Raw genomic sequence first — 17,701 nt, 5'->3', positions numbered from 1 at the left:
AATACTATTCAAAAGGTTTTTATTTTTTTATTTATGCATAAGAGATTAACAAAAATTACAATACAAACAAAAGTACATATAACAGTTCAAGACAAAAAGATCGTCAGGGGTAGATATTACTACATAAATTCAAGTTATGTAAAAAGATTAAACAAATTAAATAAAAATAATGTTTTCATATTTTTTTTACTTTCATATTTTTGCTACTAATCAAAACGTACAACTTCTGTACTTCGGTTCTTACTGACATGTCGTTGGTTCTGACGTAGCCAGTTTTACCTTTGACCTTCGCCACCTCTGTCACATGACGTTTACCCAGCTGATTGACCAGGGAGATTTCCCGAAAGCTATTGAATAGGGAAATCATTATAAGGAAGAACGTCTTAATAAAGAACAGTTTTCCTAGGATAAATTCTATTGCAATAAAAGTATACTGAACCAAGGCAACTCAAAGACGCGTCGCTTGCATCCAACAACATGTCAGGCAAGGACAGGATCGAAATTTTCCCATCCAGAATGTGAGTATAATTATTCTTGCAACATCCAGTTCGTTTCTGCAACACATAACGAATAATATAACAGCACAACGACAGAAGCCGCCCAGACGTTATATTAAGCTTAATTTGTACATTTGTCAAATCAATTTGTTCCGAAAGTTGGAACAAATTGTTCCGGACAGGACGCAACTGCCTTTTTTGAATCGAGTGTGTAAAAAGCTTTACTTATATATTTTTAAGTTTTGTTTTTAAAGATAGATGATTATGGTGTGATATGTCCTCAATGACATATTTAATATTCTTTGAAGTTTTTAGTAATGTTACATTAATTTGACATATATTTAAAAATACATATTTACAAAAATGTGAAACGAGTGTATAGGTAGTATATCTGTGTGTAGGGTAACGTGACTCAAAAATTTGTTCTAAATGAGGAAGGATTATTGTGCGACAGGCCCTAGATCATGTGAGAAAGAACAGCTAATTTTTTCAACAGAGCTCTGCTCTCTCTGTGTGATGTCTGGAATTTATCTCAGTCAATACAAAACTAATATTTTCCCAGCTCAGGATGGTTTTAGAACAAGCACTGTAACGTCTGCATGTGTGTGATATTTTAAAAGTTTTTTTTTGTCTTAGTGGTTGATGAATGTTTTTTTCCACAGAAACACACATCATTTGCGTCGTTAGAAAAGTTTAACTCTTTATAGTGCAGGCCTTTTATTTGCTACCAAGGCAGCAGAATGTTTACTTTCTGTGGATAATTTAGCAATGCTGGGCAGTCTGGATGAAAGCATTCCAGTAATACAGTTACAGAGACGCTTTGTGCCTAGTAGTCTTAATAAAAACATAAGAGAGGGATGCTGATGAGAAGAAACCTAACAAGAAAACCTTATTTATACCTATTAGGATCTTCTAAAATTGAATAATTCTCCTCTCATTTTCCTTTGTCCTAGACTGAAAAGATTTAACCTTGAGACTTTGAAAAATTCTTGTTTCTCCATTGAACTATTTTTACATTTGTATAGATGTACAATATCATTGTTTGGTATTGTGGCCAGAACTGAACACAGTATTATAAAGTGAGTTTTAACTTGTACATTGTAAAGCATAAGAATAACTTCCCTGGAGTTAAGTTAAACACTTCTATATACTGAAGCATTCAGTTTCCTTTTATTTGATTCACCGTATTGTCTTGATGAGGACATTAAAACAGAAAACAGGGCGCTATGGATTCAATATGGTGAGGCCTAGTCAATTTTTTGGTTTTGAGCAATCTTAACCCCTGTTGAACCTCAGTTTCAGACATGTTAAAATTACCCCAAAACTAATGTTTTGTTTAGCAGTGGATGTGTTATTGAAATCTTTAACTGTAAAAGCTTGCATGAAATATTCATTTAGCATGGTTACTATTTCATTATCATCTTCTATTAATCCACTGTTATTTCTTAAGCTATTATAAATTATTCTTTCACTGTTGCAGTACAGGAAAAAATGCTCTACTATAATTATTTGTGTCTAGTGAAGTACAGTATTCTTTTAAGTCTACTTCTTAGCAATAGTAATACAATTTTTCAGATGTGGCTCAGTATGCTCTTTTTCCATTTTAATTTTTGGTATTTTACACTGTAGAGCTCTCTCTAGAGTGCTCCTTTTTTCTTAATATCTTCTTTAAACAACTTAGGCCACATTTACGTAGACATGGACTTTTTAAAGAACCAATTTGATTTTGGCCTTTAGTGTTAATAATAATAATAATAATAATAATAATAATAATAATAATAATAATTGCTTACACTTATATAGCGCTTTTCTGGACACTCCACTCAAAGCGCTTTACAGGTAATGGGGACTCCCCTCCACCACCACCAATGTGCAGCATCCACCTCGATGATGCCACGGCAGCCATAGTGCGCCAGAACGCTCACCACACATCAGCTATCAGTGGGGAGGAGAGCAGAGTAATGTAGCCAATTCATAGATGGGGATTATTAGGAGGCCATGATTGGTAAAGGCCAATGGGGAAATTTGGCCAGGATACCGGGGTTACACCCCTACTCTTTTCGAGAAACGCCCTGGGATTTTTAATGACCACAGAGAGTCAGGACCTCGGTTTTACGTCTCATCCGAAGGACGGATGATGTGTTGTGTCCTGTGTGGTGTTGAGCTAGGCCATGGTTGAAATATGCTCTATTTACTTTGTTTTTCAGTTACTTACTAGGTAATGTGAACTAGAATACCCTAGAAAAAATACTGCTGTACTTTGACAAAAGGCCATTGCGAATCTCAATGCAACAGGCAGAATCCACATTTCCTGAACGTTACTGTCCAGACTGCAGCACCACAATGTGTCCTAAGCCAAAGAGTCATGGGGACTCTACCTCTACATGAGTAATCTAACCATGGTCATTTTTGAAAGTGCTGTATGTTTCCAGAATAAGTGAGTGTTGTAATATTTACAAGCAACAACAAGACCTAGGAATTTGGCTGAAGTCTCTTTCCAGTTATGAATATTTTCCCATGACAGGTCTTTGTTGTTATAGTCACCCTAAAAAAATCACCCTAAGGTACCCATATACAGTGGATATTAAAAGTCTACGCACCCTTATTGAAATTACAGGTTTTTGTGGTGTAAAGCCAGAAATCAAGATAAATCATGTCAGACATTTTTCTATATTTAATGTGACCTTGAAACCAACACAATTCAAGAGAAAAACAAATAGATAATTATTAGGAAAAATAATTGAAATTAAAAAAACCTACAACACCCTGGTTGCATAAGTGTGCACGCCCACCCCCCAACTAATATTTTGTGGAAGCACCTTTTGCTTCTATTATAGCAGTATGTCTTTGGGAATAAGTCTCCATCAACTTTGCACACCTGGACTTTGCAATTTTATCCCACTCTTCCTTGCAAAAAAGTTCAAGCTCCTTTAAATTGCCAGGGAATCTCCTGTGCACAGCACTCTTTAGGTCATTCCACAGGTTTTCTATTGGATTGAGGTCTGGGCTCTGACTGGGCTATTCCAAGCCTTTGATCTTTTTTTTCTGAAGCCATTCCTTGGTGGTCTTGGATGGGTGTTGTGTCGTTATGTTGGAAGGTGAAATTCCTCTTCATCGTCAGCTTTCTGACATAGGCCAGCAGGTTTTGTGCCAAAATATCTTGATATTTGGAGCTAGTCATTATCCCATCTATCTTGACTAGAGCCCCTGTCCCAGCTGAAGTGAAGCAGCTCCAAAGCATGATGCTGCCACCACCATGCTTCACAGTAGGTATGGTGTTCTTTGGATGATGAGCTGTGTTGTCTTTGTGCCAAACATACTTTTAGAATTAAGGCCAAAAAGTTCAACCTTTGTCTCATCCGACCATAAGGCATTTTCCCCACATGGTTTGGGGCGATTGAATGTATTTTTTTGCAAAATTTAGACAGGCATGGATGTTCTTTTTTGTGAGAAATGGCTTCCATCTTAGTACCCTACCCCATAGGCCAGACAGAATACGGGAGATTGTTGTCACATGCAAGGAGTGACCAGTACCTGCCAGAAAATCCTGCAGCTCCTTTAATGTTGCTGTAGGCCTCTTGGTAGCCTCCCTGATAAGTTTTCTCCTTGTCCTGTCATCAACTTTGGAGGGTTGTCCTGATCTTGGCAATGTCCCTGTGGTGACACATTTTCTCCACTTATTGATGATAGTCTTCACAGTGCTCCATGGTACATCCAATGCCTTTGATTGTCAGCTCCTTGTGGACCATGGCTATCTCAGTAGGATGCAACCACGAAAGTTTCAAGGAAATCCTACAGGAAATGCTGATTTTTATTTGGGGTTAATCAGAATCACTTTCATTGATGGCATGTGTATGCTACCTTTGGACATGATTTTGAATGTGATTGGTTAACTCTGAACAGGTACAGCACCCACTATAAAATGGTGTGCACACTCATGGAACCAGGATGTTGTAGGTTTTTTAATTTCAATTATTTTCCCTAATAATTATCTATTTGTTTTTCTCTTGAATTTTGTTGGTTGCAAGGTCACATTAAAGATGAAACATTTCTGACATGATTTATCTTGATTTCTGGCTTTACATTACAAAAACCTGCAATTTCAATAAGGGTGTGTAGACTTTTTATATCCACTGTAGTGGCTCTATGGTGGTACATTTTGGGAGCTTATTAACCTCGCCTTAAATTCCTTGCCTTGCATTTACCACCTATGATATAGCTATGACACATTTGAGTAATAGAAAGAAAAAACACTTAACTAAAAGTGGAAGAAAGAAGTTGAAAGCAATGGATACTTCTTAATGTACAATTGTATAATAGTGTCTCAGGAAACCCAGCTTTCACCATAAGATTGAGAGACTGAAGCACATTTGCGTATGCTATGGGAAACTCTCAAAAGAATGTGCAGAATCAGTCTAAATTGCTTTTTTTATATAATCTTCTGTGATGTACAAAACTACTGTCTGTACTTCACCTTTTCACGATGGTTCCTCTGTGATTCACATTATAATTGGACTATGTTTTAGAATCAAAATTATAGGTCTACAGTAATTATTAATATATGCAAAAACTGAGTTTTCTGTTGTCAGCGATCTCTTGGGCTCCATGCAATATAATCTGTACAGTCGTCACTGGGCAGGAATGTGTTAAATACCAGGCTGAGCTGTGAAAATCTTACCCATAACAGTCAAAGGAGTTTTCTGTGCACAATACCTTTCAGCCCCAGTGACAACCAGCCAGCACTCAATGTCTTGTCACAGCACAATCCAGCCAACTCCAGATTCCAACATACTGTAACAGCTTTTGCGCTTTCACAGTTGTCTTAATAAAGTTAAAGTTTTGCAAAGAGATTTAAAGCTATTTTTACAGAGATAATTCATTGTAATGTTTTCTTTAAAACCTTCTTAAATGTACTAAATTTTGTTAAGAATAGGTTGGCAGTTTACTCGTTCATAACACTCTGTAACATCAGTAGACATATTGTTTTTCCTGAAGCAAAATTTTTATATAATTAACATTACTGACAAAATAAGAGTTGAGATCCAGAAGTATTTAATAATAATAATAATAATAATAATAATAATAATAATAAAACCTTATTTTATATAGCGCCTTTAAAGGTGGCTTCTCAAAGCGCTTTACAGGATGACAACAACAATAAATAAGAAGAATACACAAGATAAAACACAATTACAATATAAAGAGGAGACTGTGGATGGTGGTACTAAGAAAAGCAGAGGGGTGAAGAATGAAACCAGTTAAGTAAAGGCTTTTCTGAAGAAGAGGGTTTTGAGTCTGGATTTTGAAGGAGTTTAGAGAAGGTGACTCTCTGATATCCTTGGGGAGAGAGTTCCAGAGCTTGGGGGCATAACAGGAGAAGGCCCTGTCACCCATACAATGTAGAAGGGCTTGGGGGACAGTAAGGAGAGTAGAATTGGATGAGCGAAGGTTGCGAGGTGGGGAGTAGGGCGATAATAGTTCAGACAGGTACTGAGGTGCCAAGCCATGCAGAGCCTTATAGGTGAGCATGAGGATTTTAAAGTCTACATGGAATTTGACCAGAAGCCAGTGCAAGGATTCCAGGATAGGAGTAATGTGAACACTTGCACTAGACCTGGTAAGGATTCTGGCTGCTGAATTTTGGACATACTGCAGTTTGTTCAGAGTAGATTAAGATACCCCAGCGAATAGAGCATTACAGTAGTCAATTCAAGAGAACACAAATGTGTTGATCAGCTTTTCAGCCACAGTTAGTGATAGCATAGGGCGTAGTCTAGCGAAATTTCTGAGGTGAAAAAAAGATGTTTTGACAGTATGCTGCACATGTGGGTCGAATGTTAAGCCAGAACCTAATATAACCCCAAGGTTTTTCAATTTTGATTCAAGCTCAAGTACAGAACCATCTACAGATAGGGTTACAGGACTGGCTTTACGAAGCTGATGGAGGGTGCCAATAAGCATGACTTCAGTCTTGTCGCAGTTAAGATGAAGGAAGTTTTGAGTCTTTCAAATTTTTATGTCAGAGGTGAAATTAGATAAAATAGAGACAGCCAAATCAGTGTCAGTCTGGAACACCAGACTTAACAAGACCAATTTCAGACCTGTACCCATTGAGAAAGACAAAGTGACAGCGATCAGTGAGGTAAGATTTGAGCCATTTGAGAGCAGTGTCAGAAACTCCAAACACAGTCTCAAGACGAGAAAGTAAGATGTTATGGTCAACAGTGTCAAAAGCAGCTTGTTTTTTGTCTCTACCTCATCAGATTCTTTTTGGTGAGTACCAGTAGAATATTCTCACTGGGCTTTATGAATGTAAAACGGTTTGGGTCAAACCACAATCAGTTCTACTGGTGGATGAAGGTCTTCTTTATAATGAAATAGATCATGAGACCCCACTGGCCATACAGGTTAGACAGCTGGAACTGCTGGAGGTTCCAGCCTCTCTGCTAGTCCAAATAAATATGTGAAGTGCAGCACTGGAGGACAATGCTTGTTTTCACCCTACGTTCTCTCTTGTATTTATTACTAATGCATTTTATAATGCTTGTAAGCACATGTCATTTAATCTTGAAAAGTTCATAAAGGAGGCAAAATATTAACTACAAATATAAAGTGGACAACAGAACGTGAAAAGGCTGCTTATGAAAAATATTTATGTTAACAAATCAGTTGCATCTTTCAGGCAATATGGAAAAAAACAATAAAAAGGCAAACAGAATGTTAGGATATACATCTGAAAACATAGAATTAAATCAAATAGCTGTTATGTTAAAATTATTTAGTAAGGTCATTAGTGATACAAATTAATATTACTCGCTTACACTAACAGTCTAAAACATACCTCTTTTCAACCCTGAATAAATAAGGACACAAGGGACATGATTCAAACTCCTAAAAGGTACTAACGAAGTTACCCCTATGGACATCTTCAGAATAGGCCCCAGGAACAGCAGGCACCTCTTTACTCAAGGTGATTGTGGGAATCTGGAATAAGTTGCAAAGCCGTGTGCTGTATGGCCCCCTTTTATGCCCATAGATTTAGACTTTTGCCATGCCTACTGGTACAGTAGAGGTAGGTGTACGAATGTGATGTAAGATCACTTACAGTATATCAGCCATCTTGCCCACAGCACAGCACAAGGCATAGCCTGCTACTACTTTATAGTGCTCAGGAGCCATGGAGCATACCATATGTGGATCATTCCCACTACTGTGAACAAGATAAATCATAATTATGAACATACCATTCCACAATGATGTGGACAGCATATAATATTCACAATAAAACAGGATCAGAGTTTAAAAAAAGACGGAATAGAAGGATGTAAATTCTTTCTGGCTATACATAAACATTTTTCCCCTGTATATTTTCAAGTACTTCGTTTTGAGCTATCTTCTGAAAAGGTTGTACCAATGAAGAATCAAGTAGAACACACAGATTCAGTTGTAGACATTAAATTAAAACTAACTTAAAGAACATTCAAAACAAAAAAATTAAAGAGCAGAACATGTCAACTTTTGTCAGGGCGCAGACCATCATGAAGGCACGCCTGAAGGGAGCCCAGACTGGACGAAATCTCCTGAAGAAGAAGGCCGATGCCCTCACCCTGCGCTTCCGGCAGATCCTCCGAAAAATCATTGAGGTAGCAGAAAGTGCTGCCTGGTTTGGCACAGAGAATTAGCACATCCATGTAGCCCCATAACAGAAAGTTTCAAACTTTAAAGCAAGGATTAATCAAATTATGATTTTTAATGTTTTTTACATATATAACTTATTAAACCTATACATTTCCTCCTGATTTAAACATGGTGAGAACATTGTGCAGATAACTCTTATTTAAACTCTAATAAACTCTTGTATCTAGAAATAAGTCTTTGTGAAGTGTTGTAAGAATACTGGGAGATGCAGTGATCTGTCTGTGCTCCTATCTTTTCAACAGACCAAAACCTTGATGGGAGAGGTGATGAGGGAGGCTGCGTTCTCTCTGGCAGAAGCCAAATTTGCTGCTGGAGATTTCAGGTACAGTAGGTCTAATGAAGAGAGAGGAAATTGATAAGGCTTAGTGATGGTCCTCTGTTACTTCCCAATTTATATGGAAATATGGAAGGGTGTTCATTCTTTCGTGGTTGTTTATTTGTTAGTATTTTGTTCATTCAGTGAATTCCTCTAGCTGATTCTTGTGGGATGCAGCAGTAGTGTACAGGGGCACTAATTGGATCCTGAGAGACTAGAGTGACTACCGTAGCAATAGCATTTGAGTCTGGAAAACCTGATGGGACACTGAAGGTTTAGGATCAGTAACTGTGAAGTCATCCTCTTTCCTAACAGTACCACCGTCATTCAGAACGTGAACAAAGCACAGGTGAAGGTCCGTGCCAAAAAGGACAATGTAGCAGGTGAGCAGATAGTTGTTTGTATTTTGGGGGAATATGGAGTAATACATATTAAACATCATATAATGACAATTCCCTTCTCAACTTTTAGTTTCTTACAAAGATTTTGTCCCTTGACATGCAATTGTTTAATGACTTGTATTTAGAAATATTTCTAGAATGTCATATAAGAAGTAATAAAACATTGTAGCCAAATGAAAGTTATCTGTGAACTAGCTTTTTTGTTTGTCCACTAACAGTAACAGGTGCTGTGTATATTAATTTAGTGAGGGATACATTGCAAAGTAGTTCAATGCTGACTGGTTACTTTTGTTAACAAAACAAAATGGGAATTAACATCCTCAAGCTCTGTATTTGTTTCTTGTTTTTCTTAGTTTGTTTTAAGTAAATACAGAAGGTCCATTTTCTATGTTTCAGGTGTGACTCTGCCAGTGTTTGAACACTACCAAGAGGGAGGAGACAGTAAGTTTTGACATGCTTGTACAGTTATTCCTCACAGAAAGCCCAGGTCACTGCAGTTCAGGGCTCTAGTGTTTGGCTTTTGAACAGCCAAGGGAGTGAAGAGTTTGTTTATTTTTTCTTGGGTGTACTCGGCTCTCCTGCATAAGTTTTAGATAAAGACATTGGGAGCTATTGGAAAATCATTCTGTCGGTACAGTATTAATAGTTGAACCATGAACACTAGAGTTCAACAGTGCAAAGTTATAACAATATGGGATCTAAAAACATGATGGCTGAGGGAGATTTTGTATGTGAAAGATCAGTTATTGGATTAGTTACTTGATCATCCATTTATTATCATGTCTTCATCCTACAGTATGTCCAGTTTAAATGTGTAGGATTTAGGAGGTCAGTTTTCAGGGGGTGTTGTTGGAACACTGACATATCTCCCATTGTTCTATTATAGAGTATTATTTTATTCCTAGTGGTAGAAGGCCAGTATATCGCCAGGTTTTCACTTATCACCGAATCAGCTAATTATTGGCTCAGTTCTGTTAAACTGGTTCTCCCAGCTCTTCAAGTCTGGGTTCTTTAAAGAGACCTGGGAAAGGCCCTCCAGCAGTGAGTGATCCTGCTTGGAGAATATGTGCTAAAATTGAACCCATATGGAGAGAACTGAGTTGTCAAAAAACAAAACTCATGCCTCCTAACTAGTAAAGGCATTTGCCCTGGCTCACTCTGAACTCTGTATTCTAAGGGGCGGAGCAGTGGCTCTGTGGTTAAGGATCTGCACCTGTGGGTGGAAGGTTGCCGGTTCAAATCCCGCAGCCGGCAGAGGAATCTTACTCCGTTGGGCTCCTGAGCAAGGCCCTTAACCCCAACTGCTCCAGGGGCACTGTACAATGGCAGACCCTGCACTCTGACCCCAGGCTCTCTCCCTATCTGTATGTCTGTGTGTCTCATGGAGAGCAAGCTGGGGTATGCTAATGCAAGAAATTGTAAAGGGTTAATAAAGTGATGTTGTTGTTATTATTATTATTATTATTATTATTATTATTATTATTATTATTAAGTGTTGTGGGTTCGTGTCATCAACTGACTGTAATCAGTACCAGTTGAGTGCTGCTGAGGACAAGGTGGGATGAGTCTGCCAGGGTGCTCTCAATTACACAGTGACCCCTAAGTTATAAAGAGTGTTATGAAATATTGTGCAGTGGTGTTGAAATAACATGTAATCTGATACATGAGTCTTGTTTATATCACATTAAACAACTCTTTCCAAGAGTTTTCATTATATAGCTCCCAGCAGTATTTTAAAATTGAGTATGCTTCATGAAATATTTTATATATTTATTACTTTTAATGATAGATTGGATGTCAATATGAAGAAATTACTATGCAAAGAAAGCTGAAACGCTCACATGATGAATTAACATTTCTGATAAAATAAAATGTTTATGTCAGTGTATTGTGTGAAAAGTTCTGTTGGTACTGTTTATTAGGTTAACCAAAGTTATGTGTTTTCCGGAAGTTTTGGAGAGTTTTCGAGTCATATTTGCTCTGTATGGATAATCTGTAACTATGCTTGCATCCCTTTGCAAGATCTGGATGCAGATTTTAGATGCAGGTTTAGTTTAGATCTAAAGTAACATTTGCCTCTGTTGTCCTAGTGTTTAACCTTCATGCTGTTAGAGGTACTGTTGCAATACGTATAGGGCTCCTCTTCTTCTGATTAAAACCAAGGTTAAACCTAGAAACTGTTTGCTTATTTTTGGGTTTCCCCTTAAGAGGTTTTCCCTTTTAATTCTGATGTTAGAATTATCATTATTATTACCGTTATTATCACATGGATTTTTGATAATGTTGGTGAGAAAAGTTGTTAACCCTTATATGTCATGTTCATACCTGAAATGGTTATTCAGTCTGAGCTCTACTTAGCTTTCCGTGCATTGCTCAGATGTCAGTGTTTCCTGTCCTTCATGTTCTTGAGTGGAGGCTCTTTGGGACTGTTGGATGAAATCGGAGATGGTCTATATGTATGAGCATTTAAAAACTAAAGACTCCTCATGATAGAATGAATAAGCTCTGAGTCTCTGAACTAATACATTATATTAAATAAAGTGTATATGAAATACAATCTATCAGACTAAATATAACTGGTTGTATAGTAAAGACTGCCAGAACCTCACAATGGCAGAGGTGGAGGAAACACCGAACCTTGTCCTCTAGACACCTAGAGCTGTATACTGAAATTTCAATTTGCCTTTCAAAACAGAAGAAGCTTGGAGGAGCACTGGGGAACAGTGTTATACTATAACTGAAAATCGGATACATTAAGTTGAAGATGAGTGAAAACGTATCAGACTATTGAAGTTTGCTTTATTTCCACCATTCAATGGAATACATGAATCAATAAATGTCCCATATGCCTATCTCCCTGCCAGGCTATGAGCTGACAGGCCTGGCCCGAGGTGGAGAGCAGTTGGCCAAGCTGAAGAGGAACTACGCCAAAGCTGTGGAGCTGCTTGTGGAGCTGGCATCTCTGCAGGTGAGCGGCACCCTGGCATGACCCGATTTTTGTTGTGATAGATGGCACACTGGTACCCAGCAAGTAATGGGGTAAAGCAAAGAAATCCTGGCCAAAAACAAAAGCTGTCTGTCCCTTGTTGATTGTGTGCCACTGCATAAGGCACCCTGGATGCAGCCAGCTAATGATAGCTCAGCCTGGAACCAGTGATCTCTGGACTGTGGACACAATGTAAATAATAAATCCAGGGTCACAGTTGGTCTTGAACATTAGACACAATTACAGGAAGTGCTATATTCATTTATTTAAAAAAATCAAGAAACTATCTTAAATGTTTAATAATTTAATAATTCTTAAAATTAATAAAGAGATAACGACACCTAGAAAAAAACCCAAATATTAACATTCTGTTGCTTTACAGATTAGAAGACATATTTAAAATTGTGATATTACAATTGCAAAGAGCAACCCAACAGTTTGCAAAGTTAAGGACATCTTGTTGTTTGGGAATTGAAAATACCATTGATTTGAATTAGCTGTAATGTGGATTTCTTTATAGAGAATATTCCCTCATTTAGATGATGTGCTGCTAAGTATAACTGATATATGGCTCATGGTTAATGCCATGTTGAAATAAATCGTCCATGCTGCCTGTGTTGCACTGTGCTGACGCATCACTTTTGTCTATCTCAGACCTCCTTTGTGACGCTGGATGAAGCAATCAAGATAACAAACCGCAGAGTGAATGCTATAGAGCATGGTGAGTGCTTGTTAATCGCCTGCTAATTTAGTTAGAACAGTGGTTCTCAAACTTTTTGGACCAAGTACCACCCCTGATCAAACCAAAGCATCCAAGTCTTCTTCTCGTAGGAACCACAGAAAATCTCAATGACCAACATGAGCGCGCGCCCACACACACTCACATATACATATAATAAAAATAGCACTCTGCACTTACCATTTTAGTGAGAGGGATGAGCCTGTTTAGTCGAGCAAAGCAGATGTGAATTCATTGGTTGAGCCTTGATACAATTCACAACTGTGACAGCAGAGTCTAACAGATTTTAAATCCTCAGGCATTTTCTTGACTGTCAGGGCCTGACAGTGGATGCTGCAGTGCGTCCACTTCATATCTGGAGCAACCTCTCTAATTGGTGCAACTACACTGCTGTGTCTGCCTATTATCGCTCTAGCACCGTCTCTACAAACTCTGATGCATTTTTTCTAGTCAATGCCATTCTCTTTGATAAATTCATTTAGAAGCTGAAATATGTGCTCTCCTGTAGTTTTTGTTGGCAGCGGCTTACGGAACAGTCCTCATGGGACGTGCCCTCAAACTCAAATCTAAGGTGAACGTGCAAATTGGTCAAATCAACGGCATCTACAGTAATTGCAGTGAAAAGCATCTGTTCATCTTAACGTGCTCCATCAGCTTACTTTTGACATCATCTGCCATACCAATAATTCTACAAGTGACTGTGTCATTGGAAAGGGACAGCAGGTTGAGCTGTTTAGCAGCTTTTTATCCACACATACTGTGTCAGCTCTTTTGCCAATGGTAAACAAAGTTCTTCACAAATAGTCTGGGGCTTACCTGCTTTAGCAATCCGCAAGCTTGCATTTTCCCCCATTTCTGTTTCAGGAGTCCGTCTCAGAAGTTAAAAGAATTTTTTATTTCATATGCATGAGAGTGAAACATAGAGATGCTTGGTGTATTTTTCTCAAATTAACCTAGAACAGTCCTTAAATATTTTTCTTGTTATCTATCAGGCTTTCCTGGGCTCACAAGATTGGCATTGTTCCAAAATCATGCACATTCTCCTACCTCCCTATTTGCTGGAGATAACTTTTTTGAAATACAATTGGTCACTTGCGTTCGTACCACGCATTCCTATACAATCGTATAGAGTTACATAGTAGCTCTTGTGTCCACTCAAGTATTAGCGAGCGCTGTACCGTAGTACGTAGGCTGCGTATTTGACACATAAACTCATTTTATTAAAATAGAAAATATGAAAATTTGTCCCAATTTTTCAGTGCACACAACAAATTTCCAGGGTCATCTGGTGTACCACCTGGGGGCGCTCCGCAAACCAGCAGCGGTATGCATACCACAGTTTGAGAACCACAAAGAACCAAGAAAAAACAAGTATGTGGCCTATTTGGCTGCATGTCCAACACAGCTGTGAGGCTTCAAAGAAGGACATCACTAATGTAGATGAGCAAAGATAGAATTGAAAACTGTTTCATCCCAATTTACAGTAAACTAATGAGTACTGAAGTCTGTACATCTTTATTCAGTTTTAATGTGTAAAATTGGAGTTTCAGTAATGGCTTGTGGATTTTTTGGTGGTGAAGAGTGAGCACACTGGAAAACTAAGCCATAATAAATCACTAATTAAGAAAAGAAATTGCAGAAAGCTGATCTGTTGTCAGAACCTCCTTACATTTCTCCTTTGCGTTACAGTGATTATTCCCCGGATCGAACGCACTCTGTCCTATATCATCACAGAACTGGACGAGAGAGAAAGGGAGGAGTTCTACAGGTGAGACAAAGGCAAAAATCTGTCTGGGTGTAAGTCATTACAAACAGTGAAGCCTTTGTAAGTGTCCCTAAAGTTTACTGACAGAAATCTAACAAAATGTCAATAAAGCAAAAAAGTTAGAAGTAGAATTACCTAGATGTATTATGAGGGGAGGAATATGTTGTGTAAAGCAACATGCAGTTCCAGTAGATCTTGTCCTGTAGCTGGAGCAATTAAGCCTGTTCAAAAAGAAAATTACAAAATTAAGCAGTTTCAAATCTACTAGCTACCTGTTCTGTTATATTAATGACAACATTTCCATTTTGTCTATGGGTGGCTTGCCTTTTTCGGGTTGGGTATGCTCACTGGGGCCCCTCTTTAAGTAGAGGAATCACCTGATGGCTCCTGGTAACTGTGACTGAAGTTCATCCAAAAGGACCAAAAGGGCTGATGATTAGATAAGACTAGAATAGAATAGATAAGACTATTAATTGTTTTTTGCTTTTCATCAGGTTGAAAAAGATTCAGGAGAAGAAGAAGCAGATCAAAGAGAGGACTGAGAAGGAGAGGCAAGCCCGCATGGCTACTCTGGGCACTGTGGCAGAGCCAGCGAATCTCCTGACAGAGGAGAGGGATGAAGACTTACTGTTTGAGTAGCTGTCTGTCCACCTGTACACTACCCCCAGGCCCTGAATTAGATGTACATCTGTTATTTATTGTGAGACTTGTGTTGTATTGCAGCATATCCAAAATACTTTTTTTTAATTGGTATTATACTTGTGTTCCCTTTGAAACTCTCTGGCATTTGTCACTGCCAGATCTTCTAGGGTTCAGGGCTTTCAGATATTGAATTCTTATTACACAGACAGTGATGAAGGAATAGTGTATGAGGGCTTCTGTTAATGTGACAGCTGCTCAGAATCCTACAGGGTTATATAGCATCTTCTATTCCAATTGGCATCACAGTAGCACAGTTTTGCAGATAAACAAGCTTAACATTAAGCTCTGGGGCCTTGGTCTTTTACTTTGCTTTAAAATACTCTACTTACTGTACTAATACTTTAAAACAAGTGGGACAATTTACATTACACAATATTTTTCAGGAAATGCTCAAAGTATTTCAGTTGAAAAAGCATTGGATTACTAGAATTAACTAAAAAGTAGGGACAAAATAGAAGCCTAAGAAAGAAAATAGACCGAGTTGTTGGAGATGCAAAAAAAAAAAATCTGTGGAGATCAGTGTGTTCTTGTAACAGTTAGGCTGAACAATTTGTCTTTATTAGGGACAACCAAAGCCTGGCTTTCATTGTACCATTCATTTTATGTCTATGGTTTCTATTGTAGTACTGTATTCAGTGTCAGTTACAAAAATGGTAACAAGAGACCACAAGTTCTGTGTGGTGAACTGGTTAGTTTTTAACTCTTAAGCATGTGATTGAGACTGAATGGCAGTGGGACCTTTCCTATGGTATTGTATTCTATGACAACAATAAGTGAAGCATGACAGTTATCTTTCCCTTCCTTGATTGGAAAAATACTAAATAAAATCACAGAAATTGACAAAGTATTCTTGGTACATGGTATTCATTACATTTCATACTTGAAAGTGTTATTGTACCCATAGTATAATCATTGTGAAGTAAGCATAAGTGACCTGCATGATTTTAAGGAGATAAAAGTTTGAGAGAGCTATAAGTGACCCCTTGTTGAAATATAGGCTACACTAATAATACTACTGATGGGCAGTTACAGTTCTCATACTGTCCTTTCTAGTTCTTGTAACAGAAGAAAAAAAGTGTCCTTTCAACTGAGAAAAACTGAATAGGACATGGTAAAAAAATGCCAGCTTCTCTTTGCCAACACCAATTAGCAGCAAATGAAGATTGTGAGACATTAATTCATCTACATTGATCAAACCCATCTGCTTCAATTTAAACATTTCTAGCTATTCAGTTTTCATAATGCGCTTTCAGTTTGCTCGCCCATTACTAACAAAAGAACTGTCGCAATGTCTCAAGCCGCCCTTGCGAAGGATACTGAGCAAAAAGCAATGGACTAAGTGGATTTTTGTTCAATTATTATGTATAAGTGTTTAAAGAATTTAAATTTACAATGACAAAATAGACAGGAGTGGAGCTGAAATGCCTTCTTTCAGTTCACCTGCCTAGCCCATCACAGACATGGCACTCTTAAAAAACCCAAGGGAGACCCCCCCCCCTTCAAGGGCTATAAAAGTAGTCAAAATGCTAAAACATTTGTTAAAGTATATTACCGAATTGGTTTAGCCAACTCGTCAATTTTACTACCATGGGAGCACAAATGCTTGTCCAAACCCAACTGGTGTGCTGCTACAATCACCAAAGGCTCCAAAGCACCTTCATAAACATTAACATTCTTTTTCTCCATGAGATGTTTGATAAAGGAAATATATGAAAAAGAATTTGAGGTCAGGAGTAGTTACAGAGTTGTGGTGGGATGAGTCAGAAGGGTTTAAGAAGTGCCTTCCTAACCACAGTCCAAAGATCCTCAGAGAAACGGGGAGGGAAAGACAGGGATCCATATCCTTCTTGGGTGAACATTGGCTGTTCCCAAGAGCAGTTTGTCTCAGTGATCAAGAATTAAGATCAGTATAAAACAAAAACAGCAGCCTTCCCCATATGTACTTGCCTGAGATGCATCAGTTTACATCAGTTTTAAGTTTGCAGTTGCATGAACAACACACTGTTCCTTGAATTGCTTTGAATCCAAGTTGCAACAATTATTGATGTTAGGGTGGATAAGTTTGAAGGAAAAAAATATGTATTTTGTATTAAGTAAGATTTAAATGTAGGAATATTAAATCAATGTCCAATGTCCCTTTCAAGTATGGTGACACCTGGAAGGAATTGCACAATCGAGGAACAATGTCAACTAAGTCCCATAAATGTCATCTATAGACCACAAAGCAAAACATAGCAGATGTGTATTGACTCTGTAATAGATTTTTAATCAAGGGTGATGAAATTCTAGCCTGTAAACAGGCATGATAAAACCTGATCTAGTATTAAAAGTAAATACAAATGTGAAATACAGTTACATGCTATATTTTCAGGCCATTGCATTTTACCAAAGCAGCCCTGAATTTCTTCAGCTTAGGTTTCATCCAGGTCTCCAGGATTAATCACATTTTTGTTCTGAATGTACAGTGATAGTCACAATACCTGTATTTTCTATACCTGATGTCTATTATGAAATAGTGTAAAATAGTGAAACTGGTGGAAAATTAGTTTCCATTAAACCTCTGTATATCAGAACATTTGATTGTGAAATACTTTACC

The 17,701-nt window shown here is 37.9% G+C and overlaps 1 protein-coding gene across 1 annotated transcript; it reads left to right on the top strand.

The window, feature by feature from the left end:
* Positions 1-329: 329 nt before the first annotated feature.
* atp6v1d (ATPase H+ transporting V1 subunit D) lies at positions 330-15,951 on the top strand. The gene is made up of 9 exons (XM_088648900.1): positions 330-518; positions 8,023-8,140; positions 8,438-8,517; positions 8,827-8,894; positions 9,309-9,353; positions 11,777-11,880; positions 12,553-12,619; positions 14,327-14,405; positions 14,897-15,951. The coding sequence occupies exons 1-9, from the start codon at positions 478-480 to the stop codon at positions 15,039-15,041; spliced, it is 747 nt and encodes a 248-aa protein (XP_088505026.1). The 5' UTR covers positions 330-477; the 3' UTR covers positions 15,042-15,951.
* The last annotated feature ends 1,750 nt before the right edge of the window (positions 15,952-17,701 follow it).

The sequence above is a fragment of the Lepisosteus platostomus genome, chromosome 10, assembly GCF_059453375.1.
Source record: "Lepisosteus platostomus isolate fLepPlt1 chromosome 10, fLepPlt1.hap1, whole genome shotgun sequence".
Lineage (NCBI taxonomy): Eukaryota > Metazoa > Chordata > Actinopteri > Semionotiformes > Lepisosteidae > Lepisosteus > Lepisosteus platostomus.
This window is presented reverse-complemented; position numbering and strand designations above follow the sequence as displayed.